Here is a 23,944-nt window from a genome sequence, read left to right on the forward strand (position 1 = left end):
TTAAAGTAATTCGGTGCACTCATCCACAGCTATGAACATTACTTATGTCAAGATTTGTGGTAACAACAGTAGCATTAATATCAAAGTAGCGCCCCATACTCATTACTGTTGTTAGTAATAGCACAACTGATGGTATCAGGAGGCAAATTAATTGTAATAATAACATGCAGAGTAGCAACTCACACCGCTGGGATCGATTGGGTCACATGAACACACCAACAACTGAAGTCCGAATATTCAGACATTTGAGAGACAGAGAGGCTGGATCATATACTCACAGTGTTGAGAGCTGGGACATGTTGCTGAAGCTAGAATTGCTCAGCACGCTGATACTGTTGTTGCTTAAATCTCTGCAAAAGCACAACAACAAATACAATCATTTATTGTATCCGATTAAAACAAGTCTGTGCACTCTCTTTTCTCAGAGGCAAACAATAGCATTGGATTTATCATAAACAAAATGCAAGGAGCTGTGCTGAACATAATTTGAGCATCACTGGCTTGTGGAGAAAGGAAAGTGATTGCACAGATAAGGCAACATTAATGTGCACATGGATTAAGCAAGGAAGTGACGCACCATCAGTTACAAATTGTCACAATTTCCCAGCTGATGACCCTACCTCACTACACCATGTGTTGTATTAGGAACGAATTGTTAACTAAATGCCACATTCATTGCTCCAAAATGGCTGAGTAACAATTCACCAGCCACATGGAGAATAGCAAGAAATACACCTGGTGAAGTTCCTGATCTTAGAACCACAAGATGTAAAAACACACAATAATAACAGCGTGACCTCAACACCCCCATTCTGTCTAAACTCCCATGGGATGATTATAAACATTCTGCAGAAAGTTAAGAGTTTGTATGTAACAATGCAAGTATTTTTAAACAAGTGATAATTAGTAGTGCATAATTCACTTGTCCAACCTAGAAAGGGAATATTCTAAGCTGCCATGTCTCATTCTCACATGTGTAAACTTCTTCAAGACTTTGATTTAAATTCTATTTTTCCTTGTTTTTCTTCTTCTCACTCTTTCACTTAATCCAATTGTTTTATTCCTTGCTTATTTTGACAAATTAAGGTAGAGAGAGTTCACAAAAGATTTACCAGGATGTTGCCAGGAATGGAGGGTTGGAATTATATGAAGAGGCTTAATAGGCTGGGAGCTCTTTCACTGGAGCATAGGAGGTTGAGAGGTGACCTTACAGAGGTTAATAAAATCATGAGGGGCATAGATAAGGTAGGAGAAAGTGAGGACAGCAGATGCTGGAGATCAGAGTCAAAAGTTGGTCAGGTAGCATCCAAGGAGCAGGAGAATCAATGTTTCGAGCATAAGCCCTTCATCAGTAACCCTTATGCCCAAAACGTCGATTCTCCTGCTCCTTGGATGCTGCCTGACCCGCTGTGCTTTTCCAGCACCACACTCTCAACGGGCATAGGTAAGGTGAATGAGAAGGGTCTTTTCCCTGAGTTTCAAAACTAGGGGGCATATCTTAAGGAGAGAGGAGAAAGATTTAAAAAAAGACATGAGGGCCAACTTTTTTATACAGTGAATGGTTTGTGTGTGGAATGAACTTCCAGAGGAAGTGGTGGATGTGGGTACGGTTACAACATTTAAGAGACATTTGGATAAGTTCATGAATAAGAAATGTCTGGAGGGATATGGGCCAAGTACAGGCAGGTGGGACTAGTTTAGTTTGGGATTATGGTCGGCATGGACTTGGACCGAAGGGTCTGTTTCCGTGCTGTGTGACTCTATGAGTTCAATTTACTTCATTTCCTTCTTTATCCTTCCTATTTCTTTCTCAAATGTTAAATCCCTTTGTTTTAAAGAGACAGACTATCGGTTTCGCTATTCAGTAAAGGTCTCAGATGAGCTCTTCTTAATCCATTTTTTATAGAATTTTACAGTAAAGAAAGCCTTCAAGCTGGAAGCGTGCAGGAAAATGTTTAACTAACTCTTCAGGATACACTGCTCCAACAAGATTTGGGCCAATTCTTTTCCAACCACTGATCCTGCAAACAAGGTTTCATTCAAATTGTGAGGAGTTTACTGAGTAATAAAGCCTCAAAGGGTTTATACATTCCAGTGGCCCAGAAATGCACTTACCTTAAACATGCTGAAATAGGGAAAAAAAACAGTGGAAAATATTACTTTTTTTTCCCCAGGTAGTGACCAAGCAATTAAGGTTAGACCAAGGGAAATTATGAAAGCCACAAGGGATAGGAGCTAAAGAGGTTTAGCCAGGGCAAATATTCACCAGCTCCCTACTAATTATGGAAACAGGAGAGTACAATCTCATGGGTAATGCGAAGCAACCTATTCCCTCCATCACTCAGCCAAGCACTGCACAATATTCAACATTAGGCCAACAAAAATGATCACCCCCACACTGCATATTCCCCATTACATCACCAGGGTGGAAGAGTTCCTCTGAGTGCCATGTAACAAAATCATGGATTGCTTGGACCAAAGGGTCTGTTTCTGTGTAGTATGGACCAATGGAGCTGACTCTTTATGAGTGCACTTATCACTCAGTTCTACATAGTCCACGGATGCAAATCGTCTGTCTATCAGCTGGGGAGCGTTTCTGACTGCAACATGAATAATTCATTGCAACGATTGTAAATAAAACAGACCCTGTAATCCTGGATTACAGTTTTAATTAAAGGAACTAACAGAGTTATAATCAAGGCTTTATGTAGACAACAGATTTTATTATCCACAATGTATAAGTTGCTCTCTAACCCTCTGCCTGGATTTTATTGGGATGTGATTTATTTTGAAGGTAACACAATGTAAAGGTTTTCAGTGCTGTGGAATGCAATACATCTCCATTTCTTAGATTTTTTTTATTCATTCACAGGATGAGGGCATTGCTGACTAAGCCAACATTTATTGCCCAGCCCTAACTGCCCTTGAACTGAATGGCTTGCTCGATTATTTCAGAGGGCAGTTGAGCGTAAACCACATTGCTGTGGGTGTGGTGTCACATGTAGGCCAGATCATGTAGCAGTTTCCTTCCATGAAGAACATTAGTGAACCAGATAGGTTTATCTGACAATCGACAATGGTCATCATTAGACCCATAATTCCAGGTTTTTATTGAACTCAAACTCCATCATCTGCCATGGTGGATTTCAAACCCAGGTTCCCAGCACATTATCATGGTTTCTGGATTAACAGTGCATTGATAATAGCAGTAGGCCATCACCTCCCCTCTAATGGGCTAGATTTTTCTATCGGAGGAGAGTTTTGAGCAGTGAGATTGATGCCCATCTCGATCCTGCCTCCTTGATAATTGACAATTAGATGAGGAAGGACACTACTTCAACTGTGACAATACATCTATCCTTGGATAAGCCAAAAAGAGATATGCACGAGAATTCCTAGAAGCATGGCATTCCAACCGGAACTCTGTCAACAAACACATTGACTTGGATCCCATTTACCACCCCCTGAGAAAACAAACAGGAAATGGCATCACCATAGGAAATGATGTCACCACAGGAAATGACATTAATAACCCAAGAAAACTCAAATATATAAATAGAAAGTGGGTTATATTACCAGTGCTTCATTCAGAGGCTCATTGAAGATTTTACCTAGAATGGTGACAAAATGTCTGAAAATGAACCTCCTAACTCAGTGAGCGAACCTACATCCAGGACAATCAGCTTTGAAGAGTCATTTTTGTGGGATCGGGGTCTTTATGCAGAGACAGATTTACCAACTTCATTCTCCTACAGGTGGAAATGGAGGCAGGACATCCCATTCTGTCCCAAGCCAGCAGCCATTACAATGATGGCATGGTCGGCTATTGCAATGCACCTCTCTGTGCATGATCTTAAAAACACGGAGAGCATCTTCATCTCTGAAGAGCCAGAATGAATGGAGAGCTCTAACTGAGGTAGGACATGGTTAAGAGGAAGGCTGTTTATTGAAACCTTATTGCTGCTCTCCAGTATTTTGGCCCAAACGTTCACTTTTTTCATCATATCAAACAGTTTCAGCTCTGGCGGTTGCTGTTTCCAGTGAGCTGGAACTGTTCAGCTTCACAGAGCTCCAACCAACCTGCCCCAAAAAGTCAGCTTTTATTGAGCTTCCTAATCACCTCAACATTGCTAAAGTCACAAGGCGGGGCCCTTAATGTCCTCAAACACCAGCCCCACCAACTCCCGTCCATCCACCCATGCTCATGAAGGTTAGCGGAGTCAGGAATGGTAGACATAGACTGGCACACATTTGGTTGCTTCCCTGATTTGGGATGGGATAAGCTAAGCCCATTGTCAGCATCTCGTCTTCCCTGGTCTGTAGCTTTAGGTAGCTGCATTGTATAATTCCCCTGACATTGCTGCATTGAGCAAACCCAAGTGCCCTGGGTGTGGCAGGATGGACAGGGTAGATAAGATGTCTCTATCTCCTTGCCACAACCATGATGGAGATTGTCAGTCAGATATGCCTTTGGGCAAAGGAAGAGGAAGAAGGCGGAGAAGTACTCTTAATAATCTTGAGTGAATTTAACCAAAAAGAGTTGCTTCATTCTGGTACATCTTAGGCCAGACTAGAAATGGTAATGATGCCCTTCTCCATCGCCTGCCAAACAGGAGTGAAGGCAGAGATAGTCTGAGTGTTGGTTGGTTTGAAATAAAGTCACAGAGAGCAGACAGTGCCAACACACCATTGCACTGTTATCACCGAGTTATTTTATTTAACATCTCATTAAAGCAGCGTAACAGCTGATCCCCACGTCTGAACAACCAAGTTCCCTGTGTTATCACAGCATATTACCCTTCCTCACTAAACAACAAGGACAGTATTGATTCCCCATGAAGGGTTAATGAGAGGAATAATCCTCAAACAGAATTAGAAACCAATCAACATTCACTGCATCGGGTTGTAATAAAATGGAATTAGTGTAATGCAACTCACTTCCTGTCATACATGACTTTTCCCCGTCATTAGATTAAGAATAATTAATTTATTACGATGTTACCATCATTTTGCAGCATGTTACAGAAATAACAAAAGAGAGTCTAAGTCACCTACATGAGTGATAAATGCTTGTAGTTAGAGAGCTCTTTGGGGACTGACGTCAGCTGATTCCCTTCCAAATATCTGCAAAGCAAGACAAAGGCAGTCAATGGTAATGGGATCATGTACAATTGACATAAGCTTTCCCTCAAAAACAACAATGGTTACCTGCAGTGAGAAAGATGTTTAATGCTTTTGTAACAAGAACTATCAAACTGACAAAGAGAAAGGTCACAGTCTGTGTATGGAATAATCCATCAAACACTCAGAACGTTTGTTACCTTCCTTGGCAATATGCCGTGGCCCTAAATGGGAAGCTTCAATTGTTTGTTAGAAGGATTACTGTAAAGAGGTAAATGAGGACCTAGTCAACTGAAGGCTAAGGGAGCATCCCAGGATTTGGGATCAAGTTAGCACTAGGATGAGGATGATTTTCTTCCATCAAAGAATTGGAGATCTTTGGAATTCTGTACCCCAGAAAATTGTGGATACTCCGTTATTGAATATATGTCAGGCTGGGTTAGACTGATTTTTGGTTTCTCAGGGAAATCAAGGAATATGGAGAGGAGTGATTAAGTGGAGCTGAAGAAGATAAGCCATGATCATGCTAAATGGTGGAGCAGAACTGCTTCTTTTTACTGTTGTTTATCCACAATTCCAATCCATCACAATCTATGGGTGACGGACAGGGAGCCTTACAAATGTGTCAAGTAATGCCGTTAGGCAATAGCAAACATTTGTGGAAAGGACATCCATTGATTCTTAAGAAAGGGTTGTGTGGGAATGAAGAAATACCAGAAAAAAGCCCATTATGCTCATGCAGTCATTACAATGATCCTCCAACAATGTAATTTTTTGTAGAACCCAGAAGAACACCTACTGTGTCTGTTGTGTATTGAAGTTGCTGTGGTTGTGCAGCCATATCATTGAGTAATTTATCATCTGAGGCCCTATATCCTTTGGAAACTACACAAAGTCAAATTGAAGCCTCGCAATGTTTCCCACTCAGTGCATGAGAATGCAAATGCAGATATGTCTACATTGACTTCGAGGTAAAAACAATGACTGCAGATGCTGGAAACCAGATTCTGGATTAGAGTGGTGCTGGAAAAGCACAGCAGTTCAGGCAGCATCCGAGGAGCAGGAAAATCGAGTTTCGGGCAAAAGCCCTTCATCAGGAATACAGGCAGAGTGCCTGATAGGGTGGAGAAATAAATGAGAGGAGAGTGGGGGTGGGGAGTTCTTCCTCCAGGCGTCGGGTGGTGAGGGAGCGGCGGTGAAGGAGGCCCAGGACCTCCATGTCCTCGGCAGAGTGGGAGGGGAGTTGAAATGTTGGCACCAATCAACCACACCGCCCTGTGGGCACCAATCAACCACACCGCCCTATGGCCCAACATTTCAACTCCCCCTCCCACTCTGCCGAGGACATGGAGGGCCTGGGCCTCCTTCACCACCGCTCCCTCACCACCCGACGCCTGGAGGAAGAACGCCTCATCTTCCGCCTCGGAACACTTCAACCCCAGGGCATCAATGTAAACTTCAACAGTTTCCTCATTTCCTCTTTCCCCACCTCACCCCAGTTCCAAACTTCCAGCTCAGCACTGTCCCCATAACTTGTTCTACCTGCCTATCTTCTTTTCCACCTATTCACTCCACCCTTCTCCCTGACCTATCACCTTCATCCCCTCCCCCACTCACCTATTGTACTCTATGCTACTTTCTCCTCACCCCCACCCTCCTCTCATTTATCTCTCCACCCTTGAGGCACTCTGCCTGTATTCCTGATGAAGGGCTTTTGTCCGAAACGTCGATTTTACTGGTCCACGGATGCTGAACTGCTGTGCTTTTTCAGCATCACTAATCAAGTATATTGAATTCTAATCTGACTGTAAATCTTCATTGTATAAACTTCAAATTCTGGAAGTTCAGTTGTCAGAATGATTCCACAAATCCTGTGAAGTTATGTGATGAGGTAATACTGACACTCTGAGATTTAGAAGCAGAAAAACTGAACATCTGTCTTCCATCTCTCTGAATGGATTCAAACCCAATTCTCAGGGATAGAAAGGCAAGGTTGTAACTTTTGTGATCCTTATCAGTAATCTGAATACAGTCTTCACTAGCGCACAACTTTCCTCACCCAAAACCGAGGCTATTTATCAAGGGATGGGTTGGTCATGGTAATGTCATTGAACTTTGTGGACATTGGTTCAGATTCAATAAATTAACAAGCAAATCAAAAGCTTGGTTTGGTAACTACAAAACTATAAATTTATTTGTTGCAAAAACCCATCTGTTTCTCTAGTTTCCTTTAGATCAGAATATTTATGACCTATCTGTGGTTCTATGCCCAACAATATGCTTGACTTTTATCTGCCAGCTAGAAGGCTGAGCAAGTCACCCAGTTTAAGGGCAATTAGAAATGATAAAAATGACAAGTCCACACTGAATGTTATGCCATACTAATGTGTGTTTTAAGTTAACGGTCTGAGGAACATTGCATATGGTAGGGGAGGGGGGTGTGATTCAGTTTTGTTGGTGACTCATGATGCTATGGGGAGGGTCAATAGAAGTGGTGCAGTTTTAAGGAAAGCAAATTTCGAATGAGAATCATATCATCTCTACAGTGTGGAAACAGGCCATTCGGCCCACCGAGTCCACACTGACCGTCCGAAGAGCATCCAACCCAATCCCTGTAACTCTGCATTTCCCATGGTCCACCCTAAACTGCACATCATTGAATTATGGGAAGAAACCAGAGCACCCAAATTAAACCCACACAGACACAGGGAGAATGTACAAGCTCCACACAGACGGTCGCCTGAGAATGGAATCGAACCCAGGTCCCTGGTGCTGTGGGGCAGCAGTCCTAACCACTTAGCCACCATGCCACCTTAAATGGCTACTTTTCATATATTATCTTGGATTAACTACAATGGCAGAGTATCCTAATGCTGTGAGCAGTGCAGGCAATCCTAAACCTAGCCACACACTTAGGCATCCCAGTATGGTTCATTGGATAGTCACCAAGATCAGTAAGTCTAGACTATCAATTCATGCGACTTAACCCAGGCCAGCCATTGGTAACGCACCATAGATCAGAAACTGAACATGGATCTGCATGACTCAATACTACCTTGGTCTTCCCATTAAACTGATGAAATGAAGGTGAAAGCAGCCTAAACCCTGTGTTAGTTCCTGAGGTATCTTTGTATTTTTCCAGTAACTACTGCAGCCTCTTGTGGTATTTACTATCTCTACCAGTATATGGTACTGGACTAGGGTTGTTTAAGGTAGATAACTGTTGCCAATCCTCCTATATCGTTTCTTTGTCTTAGGCTCATCTAGTGACTAGTGCTGGAGGATACACCATGAAAGAGTATCTACAGAAGAGGAAACACTTTTAGATAACAATAGTGGCACGGTGGCTCAGTGGTTAGCACTGCAGCCTCACAGAGCCAGGCACCTGGGTTCAATTCCAGCCTCAGGCGACTGTCTGTGTGGAGTTTGCACATTCTTCCCGTGTCTGCATGGGTTTCCTCCGGGTGCTCTGGTTTCCTCCCACAATCCAAAGATGTGCAGGTTAGGTGGATTGGCCATGCTAAATTGTCCCATAGCGTTAGGTGCACTAGTCAGAGGGAAGTGGGTTACTCTTTGGAGGGTTGGTGTGGACTTGTTGGGCCGAAGGGCGTGTTTCCACACTGTAGGGAATCTAATCTAATTAAGAAAGCTGGTAAGGTAGCAATAAGAACAAAAAGACTCAGATACCAATAATTATGGAGCTAACACAGTTACCTCTGCTCAGTCGGAAAGCTACAACAGAACTTCTCATCTCTACCCACAGACTGAAGACAGCAGTAGAATGGGTAGAGCCAATGCAACATGAACATTAACTCCTTCAGAGTCATTACCCGCACAACAATATCCAACTTATTGGCCTTTGCACAGATGGGCATAATGGGGGCACACTAAATCTCAAAATCATTATCCTATTAACTTGAATAACACAAAATCGAGGTGTAAGCTGTTTTTGACCCATTCACCACTGGGGCAGCTGTAACAACCATCATCTTTTATAGACCTTCAGGTTTGCAGCATTGTAATTAGACAACCCTGCCACTGTTATGAGTAATAGAGCTGATAAACAGTTGTGCTTTAAGGACCATCTTTTAGGACTGGAGCTGGTCCACAGTTTGGACATCTGTAACCGAACAAAATCTGCACAATAGTCTGGAAAGGTATCTGGGGCTTTACTGAGCACTGAATACTGACCTGGAAAAAAGAACAGAAAGACTTGCATTTACATAGCCTCATGACCTCAAGTCATTTCAAGCATTTATTATTATTGAAGATATTTAATTTGCTTGTAATCATGCTTGCACTACAGGAAGTGTGGCAGCCTGTTTGTATACAGTAATGGCTCCCATAAACAGCAATCAAATAATCTGCTTTTGCACTGTTAATTGAGACATAGACATTGGTCAGAACATTGGGGAGAAGTTCTCTTTGAATATTGGTATTTGATTTCTTATGATTATCGAAAGGACAATTGGTTTATGGACTCATGTCAAAGACCTTAGAATGAATGTTCATAGTTCCTTGAAAGCAGAGTCAGGGATAGGCAGGGATAGAAAAAAGCTTTTGGTACACATGCCTTCATTAGTCAGTGCGTCGAGTATAGGAGTTGGGAAGTCAAATTGTGGCTGTACAGGACATTGGTTGGGCCACTTTTGGAATACTGTGTTCAGTTCCAGTTTCTCTGCCATAGGAGGGAAGTTTTGAAACTTGAAAGGGTCCAGAAGAGATTTACAAGGATGTTGCCAGGGTTCGGGGGTTTGAGCGAGAGGGAGAGGCTGAATAGGATGGGGCTGTTTTCCCTGAAGCTGAAGGGTGACCTCATAGAAGTTAATAAAATCATGAGGGGCATGGATAGGGTGGATAGCCAAGGTCTTTTTCCCAGGGTAGGGGGAGCTCAAAACTGGATGGCATAGGTTTAGGGTGAAAGGGGAAAGATTTAAAAGGGATCTAAGGGGCAACTTTTTCACGCAGAGTGTGGTGCATATGTGGAATGAGCTTCCAGAGAAAGTGGTGGAGGCGGTTACAATTACAACATTTAAAAGGGATCTGGATGGGATTATGACTAGGAAGGGGTTAAGGGTCATGGGCCAAATTTTGGCAAATTGAACTAGATTAATTTAGGATATCTGGTCGGCATGGACAAGTTGGACCGAAGGGTCTGTTTCCGTGCTGTACATCCCTATCTCTCCTCTGACAGTACAGCACTCTCTCGGTACTGCTTTTGTGTGAAGCCTTTGGGGATGGGATTCCAAGTCACATCCTTCCTACTCAGAGTGAGAGTCCGACCAGTGTATCGTGGCTGATGGAAGGTGTAAAAAGGCAACAGAGAGAAACAGTGTTCTGTTCTCCGCCAAAACTGAAGGTGATGAAACTTGACAAAAAAGTAACACTTTGGAGAGGACAGAAACACCACATGAAGCACGGACTCACAGCTCAGTTGCATCTTTGGGAATGCCTTTGGGTAAGGTGCGAAATCCTTTGTTACTGCATCTGACCACCGTGTCAACACAGCTGCAGAGTTCAGGACAGTGCAGCCCTGGCAGGCAGCTGCTCTCGTTGTTATCCACTGAAAGGCAAAAAGAAACAACGAATGAGAACGATTGATGGATGGGGTTCTCGGCCGACATCCAGGGACCATCCTCTGTGCTCCCACTTATTTCTTCCTGATGCTGGGCTGTGGTATCCTGCCGTGCCACATCCGCAATCCCGCTGAGACACAGGGCTGAATTTTACCCCCAGGAAGGGAGGCCCGGGGTGGGGGCGAAGCACAAAGCACCGAATTGTGATAGGGTCAGGTGAACAGTCAATTTGCAAAATCAAAGGAGCAAGCAAAGACGACCTTGCAGCATTTCACTGCTGTAATATCCCCTATCCCCCTGCCAATGTGACCCGGAATAGATGGGAGGGGTATCCTGCTGAGGCCCCAATGTCTCCCCGGAGAGGTTTCCCCTCTGACCCCCATCCTGTTGCACTTACCTGCACAGTCCAGCTCCTGAGGTCTCCCCTCGGCCTCAGCAGTGACCGCCTCTCCTGAAGGATGCCCCTAGGCTTTGGAACATCCTGCCTTGCAGTTAAGGACACTGGGGCCTACAAGCAGCTCAGTCAGAGATTGTCTTTGGGAAAACAACTGAGCAGCTCCTGCAGCCGGCAGATAAAGGCTCAAGATTTGCTTTTTGCTTCTACGGCCTCTGCAGTAATACTCAGGCCACATACCCATGGGTCATACCGGGTCCTGCCTGATTGTTACATGTACGGACAATGAAGATACCACTGGTGGCAATGGGTTGTGAACACATTGGAAGCTCTGAAAATGCTCCCTGCAGCATTTCTCTGTGAATCTCGCACGCTGACATTTAATTTCCACAATCCTGCGATATTAGCACTGCTACCTCACAGCGCAAGGGACCCGCGTTTGACTCCACCCTCGGACGGCTGAGTGTGTGGAGTTTGCACATTCTCCCCGTGTCTGCGTGGGTTTCCTCCAGGTGCTCTGGTTCCCTCCAAGGATGTGTATAGTGGTAAGTTATCCAGAATGCCCAGAAATGGGCAAGCTAGGCAGGCTAGCCATGGGAAATGCAGGGGTTACAGGGGGGTGGGTTTGGGTGAGATGTTGTTTGGAGGGTCGATGTGGACCCGATGGGCCGAATGGCCTGCTTCCACACTGTAGGACTTCTATGATAATTCTATATCTCACTTCCTCAATGGGTTACTGCCTCCACTAAAACGTCAGTACTTAGTACGTGATTTTTGTGAGGTACTACAGTGGATTAGAAACACGTTCTGTAAGAGTATGCATTTTATTCAGATGTATCATTGTTACAATGACATCTTTGTATTAAAGACAAAGGGAAATTTCTTTATGTCATGCAGACTTCCATCAATTCCCTGGCAGCAGATTGAGCTGAGGGTCATGACCTGTGTACCATACTTCAATTCCATTAATGAAGAAAGCCATGCCTGTGACACTGTCTAACCTCAGCTAAATCAATGCAAGTCTGTGCCACTTTGCAAGTTAATTTATTTCACCTCCCCCAACTTACTTTTATACAGCAATTTCAATGTGAAGAAAAATGTTTCAAAGCACGTATACAGGAATAAAGTCTCTCAGCATCAGTTAGGACAAAAATCCAGGATCTAGCCTCGTCTGATGCAAGGTGTCCATCTGAAATTTTAAGCTTTTATTTCAGAATTGCAACTTTATCTCCCACTCAAAAGGTTGAACCGGGGACAAAAAGAAGAATAGAATGGTTGGTCGGACACATGCATGCAAATACAACTTGTAGGCCTCCATAGAAGGGTTGTGCAGATTCTTTTACATTGTTGATTGATAACCTTCTCAGTAAGACATAATCTGGTAAAAACAACAGCAAGAGAATTGCAAAATTTCATGCAATTCTGGTCTCTCTGCTAATGCAATGATGTTGTGAAATTTGTAAGGGTTCAGAAAAGATTTACAATGCTGTTGACAGGGTTGGAGGGTTTGTGCGACAGAGAGAGGCTGAACAGGCTAGGGCTGTTTTCCCTGGAGGCTGAGGGTTGACCTTATAGAGATTTATAAAATCAAGAGGGACATAGATAGGGTAAAAAGACAAAGTCTTTTCCCCAGGGTAGGGGAGTCCAAAACTAAAAAGGCACAGGTTTAAGGTAGATGGGGAAAGATTTAAAAGAGACCTAAGAGGCAAGATTTTCACGCAGAGGGTGGTGCGTGTATGGAATGAGCTGTCAAAGGAAGTGGTGTAGGCTGGTACAATTACACCATTTAAAAGGCATCTGGATGAGTATATGAATAGGAAGAATTTAGAGGGATATGTGCCAAATGCTGGCAAATGGGACTAGATTAATTCAGGCTATCTGCTCAGCATGGACGGATTGGACCGAAGAGTCAGTTTCCTTGCTGTACATCTCTGTGACTCTATGGCACAAAATGCATGCCAAGAAATGATAAAACCCATTTCAACATCTAACAACGGCTTCAAATGCAAAACAAACAAGAAATCAAAGTGATGCAACCTTTAACCTCTCAGCAATATCCAGAAAATGTGTCAAAGGATACAATTTAAACTAACAAGTGAACACACAGGAGGTGAAAGTGCGGATAAAATGCTTTTATAGTCTGTCTTAATCTCTGAAAACAATTGAGAGATATAAATCTGGTCACTCTTACAGTGTCGGGAATGGAGATGAAAGAATCTAACGGAGACGTGAGTGTTTTAACTAGAATTTCAAAGAAAAATAGCATTTGCAATCTGTTAAGACATAATATAGCGCAATTATACCAAATATTTTTCCTGATGATAAAATCTTCTATTTCTCTTTTATAAAATGATGAATCATAACTGGGCACAAACGCTGATTTGATTTGAGAACTGGGACTGCAAAGAAAACAGCAAATTATTTCCCAGAAAGGTGACCTTGGTAAGCTGGAATCTCAGGTTTGAAATGGTACAGTGGCATAGAATGTTGTTATTTCCAAAATTTGCAGAAAGGAACTGGAATACTCCCACTGTCATTTCATCTTTACTGTTATATTGTTATGATTTGGAGGTGCTGGTGTTGGACTGGGCTGTACAAAGTTAAAAGTCACACAACACCAAGTTATAGTCCAACAGGTTTATTTGGAAGCACTAGCTTTTGGAGCGCTGCTCCTTCATTTGGTAGCTGTGGAGTATCATTCGAAGGCTCACTGATGATGTTTGATTTGATTTGATTCCCTAATGTGGAAACAGGCCCTTTGGCCCAACCGGTCCACACCGATCCTCCGAAGAGAAACCCACCCAGATCCATTTCCCTTTGACTAATGCACCTAACACTATGGGCAATTTAGCATGGCCAATTCACTCTAAACTGCACATCTTTATACTGTGGGAGGAAACCGGAGGAAACCCACGCAGACACGGGGAAAATGTGCAAACTCCACACAGCCAGGCTCCCGAGGCTAGAATCGAACCTGGGACCCTGGTGCTATGAGGCAGCGGCGCTAACCACTGAGCCACCGCGCCACCCTAGTATGGTAACAAAACATCTGAAAATGAACCTTCCAGATCAGCAAACAAACCTCTTTCTAGAACCTCACCCTGAGCTACAAATCTTCTCAAAACTCAATAACTATACATTGTTAGGTTTGTCAGTGATTTCCCTTTCCATTCTTTTTCTCTTGCTATCTTAATGAACTCACAACTCTGTAAATATTTTAAGCCCTTGACTAAATTTCCCACACAGTAGCTCCCAATAGAAGACAAAGACTTGAGACTTTTTCACGCAGAGGGTGGTACGTGTATGGAATGAGCGACAGAGGATGTGGTGGAGGCTGGTACAATTGCAACATTTAAGAGGCATTTGGATGGGCATATGAATAGGAAGGGTTTGGAGGAATATGGGCCGGGTGCTGGCAGGTTGGACTAGATTGGGTTGAGATATCTGGTCGGAATGGACTGGTTGGACCGACGGGTCTGTTTCCATGCTGTACATCTCTATGACTCTATAAGTAGGTTCTTTTCAGGATGCAATTTGTGGAGCACTATAAGGATCAGTGCTGGGACCACAACTATTTACATTAAATATTAATGACGTGGATGAGGAAAGTGAAAGTAATATAGTTTGCAAATGGAGTCATTGAGTCACAGAGATGTACAGCATGGAAACAGACCCTTCGGTCTAACCTGTCCATACTGACCAGATAACCGAAATAAATCTAGTTCTTTTTGCCAACATTTGGCCCATATCCCTCTAAACCCTTCCTATTCATATACTCATCCACATGTTTTTTAAATGTTGCAATTGTACCAGCCTCCACCACTTCCTCTGGCAGCTCGTTCCACACAGGTACCACCCTTGATGTGAAAGCATTGTCTCTTAGGTCCCTTTTAAATCTTTCCCTTTTCACCTTAAGCTTTTGCTCTCCAGTTTTCAACTACCTCAAACCGGGGAAAAAACCTTGTCTATTTACCCTATCCATGCCCCTCATGGTTTTATACATCTCTAGAAGATTATCTCTCAGCCTCCAAAACTCCAGGGAAAACAGCCCCAGCCGATTCAACCTCTCCTCATATCTCAAACCCTCCAACCTTGTCAACATTCTTGTAAATATTTTCTGAAGCCTTTTGTGCGGCACGGTGGTTAGCACTGCTGCCTCACAGCACCAGAGACCCGGGTTCAATTCCCGCCTCAGGCAACAGTCTGTGTGGAGTTTGCATATTCTCCCCGTGTCTGCGTGGGTTTCTTCTCAAAGTCCAAAAATGTGCAGGTTAGGTGAATTTACCATGCTAAATTGCCGGTAGTGTTAGGTGAAAGGGTAAATGTAGGGGAATGGGTATGGGTGGGTTGGTCTTCGGAGGGTCGGTGTGGGCTTGTTGGGCCAAAGGGCCTGTTTCTACAACATCCCTCCCATAGCAGGGAAACCAGAATTGCACACAATATTCCAAAAGTGGCCTCACCAATGTCCTGTACAGCCACAACATGACATCCCAACTTCTATACTCAATGCCCTGACCAATCAAGGAAAGCATACCAAACGTCTTCTTTGCTATTCCATCTACCTGCGACTCCACTTTCAAAGAATTATGAACCTGCACTCCAAGGTCTCTTTGTTCAGCAACACTCCACAGAACCTTACCATTAAGTGTATAAGTCCTGCCATTATTTGATGACAGAAATAAGTGGGGGAAGGCGAGTGGTGATGATGCAAAGAGTCTGCAGAAGAATACAGACAAATAAAATGAATGGGCAAGAATTGTCACACAGGAATACAAAGTGGGAAAACATGAGGTCATGCATTTTGGTACGGTGATACGGTAAACTTCAGAACTCTAATAACTGCTCATTGGTTGAAAGTATCAGCAATAACTCCTACTGTTTTCTGAGATATAAGGACAAACTATGAGAAATGACTTAATATGCCAATGAACCAGCCCCGGGAAAAGAAGGAAGGAAAGCTACATAAACAAAGTGTTCTAACAACTGCCTGATAACTGGCTGCCTTATGCCAGAAGGACAAATAATTGCCCTGAAGAAGAGTTTAAGTGTTAATGGCAGGGTTCAAACAGATAGCTAACTTCAAATGTCACTAGGAACAGGGAAGCTCTACTAGATTCCCAGGATGTGGAGGTACTGGTGTTGGACTGGGTGGACAATGTCAGAAGTCATACGACACCAGGTTATAGTCCAACAGGCTTATTTGAAATCACAAGCTTTCAGAGCACTGCTCCTTTTTAGGTGAAGAGAACATTGCTCTGAAAGCTTGTGATTTCAAACAAACCTGTTGGACTGTAACCTGGTGTCCCCAACAACGCTTTCCAGTCCCGAACTATTCACAGGGTGTAAAAGCTTTTTACCACATTTACTACTTTTGCAAATCACTTTAACTCTGTATCATCTCCACCTTGATAATTTTACAAGCAGGAAAAGTTTCTGTCTATCTATGTTAACCAATCTCCTTATAAGTTTGAAAACCTCCATTAGATCACCTCTTGGCCTTCTCCTCTCTAAGAAGTTATAATCTCTCAAATCTACTCTAAAACTGAAGTCTCTCACCTCTGGAACTATTCCTGTAAACCTTTCCTGCACTCTCTCCAATGTGCTCACCTCTTTCCAACAATGTCATGCCCAAGAATACACTCCAGCTTATACTATATACAACTTCAACATCACTCCTTACTTTTGTGCAATACACTCCTATTGACAAAGCCAAGGATACCGTATACTTTATTAACTGCTCTATTCACTTAACTTACCACCTTCAATGATCTATGCTCATGTACACACAGCTCCTATTGCTCAGTCCTTTGAGTATCGGAGTTGGGAAGTCACACTGAGGTTGTACAGGACATTGGTGAGGCTTCTTCTGGAATACCATGTCCCATACTGGTCGTCTAGTTATAGGAAGGATACTATTAAGCTGAAGAGGGTTCAGAAAAGATTTACCAGGATGTTGCCAGGAATGGAGGACTTGCGTTACAAGGAGAGGTTGGATAGACTGGGACTTCTTTCACTGGAGCTTAGGAGGTTGAGAGGTGACATTATAGAAGTTTATAAAATCATGAGGGGTATAGATAGTGTTAATGGTAGGTGTCTTTTGCCGAGGATGGGGGATTCCAAGGCTAGGGGGCACATTTTAAGGTGAGAGGAGGAGGATTTTAAAAAAAGACATGGGCATTTTTTTTTAAACAGAGGGTGGTTCGCATGTGGATTGAACATCCTGAGGATGCAATGGATGTGGGTGCAGTTACAATGTTTAAAAGACATTTGGAAAAGTGCATGAATAGGAAAGGTTTGAGGGATATGGACCAGGAGCAGACAGGTGGGACTAATTGAGTTTGGGAACATGGTCAGCATGGACTGGTTGGACTGAAGTGTCTGTTAGCGTGCTGTATAATTCCAGGTGCTTTCTATGAAATACATCACCTCACACTTATCTGCATTTAGCTTCATCTGCTAATGGAAAACTTGCCTATTTGAAGAGTTACGTTGTATTCTTCAGAATGCTTCCAATCCACAAACTGTCCCCTGCCCGCCAAGTTCCAGGCCAGTAATTTTCAGCATTAAATACTGTTTTCCCTTACCGTCACAGGTGAAATCCTGAACAGCCACATCCTGGATCGGGATTTCCTTGAGGAAGAACGGTTTCTGACAGCGTGGGTTTCCACTGACAACCCTTCTCTTCCTCAGCCACCGCCCCAACCAGGCCAGGTGACAGTTACAGTTGAAGGGATTGGCCAAAAGGTTGCTATGGAGATTGGAGAACACATTCATATTATTTTGTCAATTATAACGCCTTCACTTGGTCAATCTACCTTTCACATAAAAAAATGGGCAAAGTGTGTACAAAAAGGCTTTTAAGTAATTGAATCTTCTCACTGATGAGTTTGGCTTGGATCCATTGAATGTATCATGGCTCCACCTTTTGGGTTTTCTTTTAAGAACTAGGGGACACAATTTAAAATATGGAGTATCTCATTCTTATCTGTGGAATTCCCTGCTCAGTGAAGTAGTTAAGACAAAAAACTGCAGATGCTGAAGAAGGGTAACACCGAAACATTAACATCTCCACCTCCTGAAGCTGCCTGCCTTGCTGTGTTCTTCCAGTCTCCTGTTTGTCTACAGTGAAGTAGTTGAGGCTTCCTCATTGAATGTTTTTAAAGCCAAGTTTTTTTTTGAACAATAAAGAAATTAAGGGTTACGGTGCGAGGGTGGGTAAGTGGAGCGGAGTCCATGAAAAGATCAGCCATGATCTTATTGAATGGGGGAGCAGGCTCGATGGCTCAGATGGTCTACTCCTGCTCCTTGTTCTTATGTTCTAAACTGAGATGAGGAGACATTTTGTGCAATTAGGTGAAAGGCGAACATGTCATCTTCTGCCTTGGGACCCTCCAATCCCATGGTATCAATGTGGATTTCACCAGTTTCCTCATTTCCACTCCTCCCACCTTATCCCAGTTCCAACCTTCCAACTCAGCACTGTCAACATGACCTGTCCTACCTGTCCATCTTCCTTCCCACCTATCCGTTCCATCTGCCTCTCTGACCAATCACCATTAGCCTGACATTCATCTACCTATCACACTCACAGCTAGCTTCCGCTCACAGCCCCGTTCCTGATGAAGGGCTTATGCCCGAAATATCGACTCTCCTGTTCCTCGGATGATGCCTGTCCTGCTGTGCTTTTCCAGTGCCACACTCTTGACTCTGTGGACTTAGTCTGTGGAACTCTTTTCCAAGAGAGCAGTAGAGACAGGGTTCATTTTATGGGTTAGCTAGACAGATTAACAAGATGAAGATGGGCCAGTGCAGTTCAGACCACACATTCAGATCTGCAATGATGTTATGGGATGGTGAACCAGGTCTGAAGGGCCAAATAGTCTACTCCTGCTGATCATTCATATATTCTTGTGAGATATATCTTTACACTAGCTATTCAAGTGAAGAATGAATTGCCAGAGCTTCCTCTGACTGAAAACATGCAACCTTTACCACTACAAGGGTAAGGGTAGCAATGCTTGTAAGAACCATCACCTCCCAAGTTCCCTTCTAGATGTTTCATAATCAATCTGTTCAGAGATATTATTACACGCCTCTGGAGCAGGTGGGATCTGAACCCAGGCCTCCTGGCCTGGAGGTAGGGATACTACCACTGCACTGCCAGAGTACCTTTGCAAGTTCCCTTCTAAGGCACACACCATCCTGACTTCCGACTATATCACAGTTTCTTCACTGTCAACTGAGTCAAAATCCTGGAACTCTCTCCCTACCAACTCAGAGTGTCACTCCACCTCATGGACTGCAGTGGTTCAAGAAAGCACCTTCTCCAGGGCTGTGACTAGTGGTGTCCCACAGGGATCAGTGCTGGGACCTCTGCTGTTCATGATCTACATGAATGATTTGGAGGAAAACGCAGTTGGTCTAATTAGTAAGTTTGCGGACAATACAAAGATTGCTGGAGTTGCAGATAGTGAGGAAGGTTGTCAGAGAATACAGTAGGATATAGATGTGTTGGAGGTAAGGGCAGAAAAATTACAGATGGAGTTTAATCTGGACAAATGTGAGGTAAAGGGCAAGTACAAGTGGAAATTATACAGTGAATGGCAGAACTCTTAGGAATACTGATACGCAGAGGGATCTAGGTGTGCAGGTTCACAGATCACTGAAGGTGGTAGCACAGGTAGATAGGGTAGTAAAAAAGGCCCTTGCATGCTTGCCTTCATTGGAAAGGCCATTGAGTATTAGGTTAGGCAAGTTATGATGCAGGTTTATAGAACTTTTGTCAGGCCCCACTTGAATATTGTGTACAGTTCTGCTCGCCACACGACCAAAAGGGCATGGATGCTTTGAAGAGCGTACAGAAAGCTTTTACCAGAATGTTGTCTGGTATGGGGGAATTTTAGCAATGAAGTGAGGTTGGCTAGACTGGTTTTGTTTTCACTGGAATGCAGAAAGTTGAGGGATGGCCTGGTATTAAGATTGTGAATATATAAGATTGTGAATAAGTTTATAAGATTGTGAATAGCATGGATGGAGTGTAAAGTATGAAGCTTTTTCCAAGGGTGGATGGGTCAATTACTACAGGACACAGGTTCAAGGTGTGAGGAGGGAAGTTTAAAAGAGATGTGCGATGCATGTTTTTCACACAAAGGGTGGTGATTGCCTGGAACTCACTGCCAGAGGAGGTGATATAAGCAGACACAACAGCAGCATTCAAGAAGCACCTGATGGATACATGAATAGGAAGGGAATAGAGGGATACGGATCCTGTAAGTGAAGACCGTTTTCATATGGAAGGGCAAAACGTGTCACCGCAGGCTTAGAGGGCTAAAGGGCCTGTTCTTGTGCTGTATTGTTCTTTGTTCTAAAGCTTTAATAAAATGCTGAGATGAAATTAGGTGGTACTCTGTGTACTTACATGGTGGAGAGAGAATGGAGGGTGTTGAAAGCTCCAGGGGTGATGGTGGTGACCCGGTTATCATACAGTGATAGCAACCGGACAGAACTAAGGCCAGTGAAAGTGTCATTGTTGACACAACTGATCCGGTTATTCCGCAGCATCCTACAACACAGAGAAAGAAAAGGGAACATTTCAGCGCCTAATAATCATATCAACATTGCTTCTCTTTCAAACATTTGGGACAAGACATCCATAGAATCTCGACAGTGTGGATGCAGGTTGTTTGGCCCATTGAAGCCACACCAATCCTTTGAAGGGCATACCACCCCCTACCCTATCACTATGCATTTCCCATGGCCAATCCACCTGACCCACACATCTTTTGACTGGAACACCTGGAGAGAACCCACGCAGACACAGGGAGGAGAACGGGCAAACTGCATACAGACAGTCAGCCCAGGCTAGAATCAAATCCGGGTGCCTGGCACTGTGAGGCAGCAGTGCTAATCACTGAGCCACCGTGCCGCCCCATTAGTGAACAAGAATTGCTGAGGACATTGCAATATCTATCCAGTCAAACAATTGATGCTCAAAATAAAGATTAAAAATTTCACGAGTTATTGAAATAAATCCAGTTCTGCTCTTTGCCAAATTGAGAGATTCCACTGATTCAGAAATCCTCTTTAAATTGTGTTCAGTTTCTTAGGCACAATCCCACAATTTCAAAGATAGAACATGGAACAGTACAGCACAGAACAGGTCCTTCAGCCCACGATGTTGTGCCGACCATTGATCCTCATGTGAGGATCTATAAAAGTGATTTACTAGGAACCCAGTAGTGCACAACCAAGGAAACTATTAAAACGTTCAGTGTAGTTGTTTTTTTTTTCATTTAAAATTGTTTTTAGTGAGCTTGGATTAGATTTCTCACACATAATGGATTGCTAACTTATTTTAAAAATGTTTCTGTCTTGGTAATAAACAATCGTCAGCTATGTCAATGAAACCACACAGGGCAATCATTCTAAAAACATGAGCAGGTATATTTTTGAATGAAAAGAAAAAAAACGAACCATTTTTAAACTGTCTGATTGCATTGGTCCATTACATGTTTTTTATTAAATAAAAACCAAATGAACTGCAGATGCTGGAAGTCACAAACAAAAGCAGAAGTTGCTGGAAAAGCTCAGGTCTGGCAGCATCGGAGGAGAGAAATCAGAGTTACCGTTTCGGGTCCAGTGGCTCTTCCTCAGAGCTAATCAGATTAATCTTGACTCAAAACGTTAGCTTGCTCTCTCTCCATGGATGCTGCCTGACCCACCGTGAATTCAAATGTATTATTTTTATTTCAGCACAGATTTCAGCATCTGCAGTAATTTGTTCTTACATTGTCACTAGGAAAAGTTGTTTTTAATGTAGAAGATAGGGTGAGGGAATTGGTTAAGGAGCAAATGATTGGTGGAGATGGAGCCCAAAGAGAGAGGAGAACAGATGCCGAAAGAACTGCAGACGCTGTTAATCAGAAACAAAAGGAGATGTTGCTGGAAAAGCTCAGCAGGTCTGGCAGCATCTGTGGAGGGAAATCAAAGTTAACGTATCAGGTTGAGTGACCTTTCCTCAGAACCTCTCCACAGATGTTGCCAGACCTGCTGAGCTTCTCCAGCTATCTCTTTTTTTTGGAGAGAGAGGGAAACAGTTGGACAGACAAAGGAGTGGATAGTGATCAGCCTGGGAGAATGAATAGCTCCTAACAGGGGGGTCATTTAGTGGCTAACAAAGATGGTGTGTAATAGTAGACCATGTGATAACAAAGCCTGGTGTGTGGGGGTTGGGGTAACAACATGGGAGAAGGTGTCTCAAGCCCTAGAATTGTTGAAATTGATGTAAATGTTTTATGTTTGATTTTAATCAGAATCTTAAGTAATAGGCTATCCAGCACACTGTCCAGAATATTTTGGGTGGAATATTCTATCCAAAGTTGAAACTATGTTTGGCCACTTTCCAACTGTAAAACCATCTGTGATTAACTGGCATAGTTTAAGTTGACGTACACAAAAATCAAAAGTAAACAGCTTAAAATGAGAAATCCAACAAACTGGAGGCTTTTGGTGTATAAAACAGATTTGCTCTGACAGCTGTCCTGATACCAGGTACTCTCCAGATACTGCAGATTATCAGCGCTCTGCACTTACAGTGTCTTGAGTCCAGAGAGACCAGCAAACATTCGACTATGGACCATTTCCAGTTCATTTCCAGTCAGCAACAATTCCAAGACTCCTGACGCCCCTTCGAATGTTCCCTCCCGGATATCTCTGATCTTGTTGTTGCTCAGGTTTCTAATGAGAGACAGTGAAAAATATTAATTCTCAAAGGAAGTATGACAAATATTAATATGGGAAAATTATACTCCGTTCCTCTTTCCAAATGCATTTCAGTGTAGGTGTCCAACCTAAATAGCTTTTATGATTAGCTTTGTACGGAATTGGAAAATGAAAATGTTCCATGGAGACAGTCATAAGCAAGATGTTGATGAAAAATGGACATGTCCTAAATTCTACATAATGTTAAAATACATTTTTGATCAAAATTCAGACTGTTTTTAATATTTTAATTTAATTTATGTTGTTAATGAGGTAGGTGGCACTGAAATTTAACACTGTCTGTGTACACTGTTTTATTAGGTATGCAATCTGGCTTCCAATTCAGTTCATGCAGATGGAATGAAGCTTTCCCGTCAGATGGCAATTAAGAGTCCATGGTGAAATAAGTTTGGGCAGTCTCATAGTACAGATCCCAGAGGAAACAAGTCCAGTTCACAAATCTGACTACAATTCAGCACTAATGGGGCAATACACCTTGGGATATGCACAAGGATAGATGGTGTAGGAAATAGAAATGTCACATTGATGCAAGTTGGGAATGTTTGTCAAGCATGTTACTGGGCAATATAAAGGGAACTGTGAACTCTATCTAACCTCAGCTATTTTGGAAGGGAAAGCGCTTAATGTAGACTAAGACGGTCCATTTCTAAGCTCTTCACACACGCATATAAACACAATGTCAGTGGATCTACACGTGCACAGAGGTGGACATTACATTCTGAATGTGGATCCACACATGCATGCACACAAGGTATCCTTGGTAGGTTAATACAAAAGGTAAAATCTTCAGAATTGGGCAGAAGGACGTTACTTAGAGAAGCTCAGCTGGTACAATCAGAACATTTAGCTATTATTACATTAGGGAATTTACCAATGGATCAGACGAGTTAAGATTTGATTAGAAAGTAAGTTTTGAAATGAGATGCCTGTTATTATACAGCCAGGAACTCACAGGCTTTCCAAATTGAATCTCAGTAAAAGGAAAATCCACTTATAATCTACAAAACAAGATTGCAAAGCTTAATCACACCTCTCTGTAACCTTCCGTTGAGAAATCTTGTAGTTGTGAGGA

The 23,944-nt window shown here is 42.9% G+C and overlaps 1 protein-coding gene across 2 annotated transcripts in view; it reads right to left on the reverse strand.

Annotated features, from left to right (window-relative positions):
* The window catches only part of LOC122556810 (slit homolog 3 protein-like), a 654,707-nt gene that overhangs the window by 68,425 nt on the left and 562,338 nt on the right, over window positions 1-23,944 (reverse strand). For both annotated transcript variants that reach the window (XM_043704014.1, XM_043704015.1), the window contains 6 exons: window positions 22,684-22,827; window positions 20,510-20,653; window positions 17,676-17,839; window positions 10,549-10,684; window positions 5,056-5,124; window positions 279-350 (listed from right to left, as the gene is read on the reverse strand). In XM_043704014.1, the coding sequence (XP_043559949.1) occupies window positions 279-350; window positions 5,056-5,124; window positions 10,549-10,684; window positions 17,676-17,839; window positions 20,510-20,653; window positions 22,684-22,827 (729 nt within the window). The remainder of the gene's footprint in view (window positions 1-278; window positions 351-5,055; window positions 5,125-10,548; window positions 10,685-17,675; window positions 17,840-20,509; window positions 20,654-22,683; window positions 22,828-23,944) is intronic.

The sequence above is a fragment of the Chiloscyllium plagiosum genome, chromosome 14 (assembly GCF_004010195.1).
Source record: "Chiloscyllium plagiosum isolate BGI_BamShark_2017 chromosome 14, ASM401019v2, whole genome shotgun sequence".
In the NCBI taxonomy this organism is placed as follows: domain Eukaryota; kingdom Metazoa; phylum Chordata; class Chondrichthyes; order Orectolobiformes; family Hemiscylliidae; genus Chiloscyllium; species Chiloscyllium plagiosum.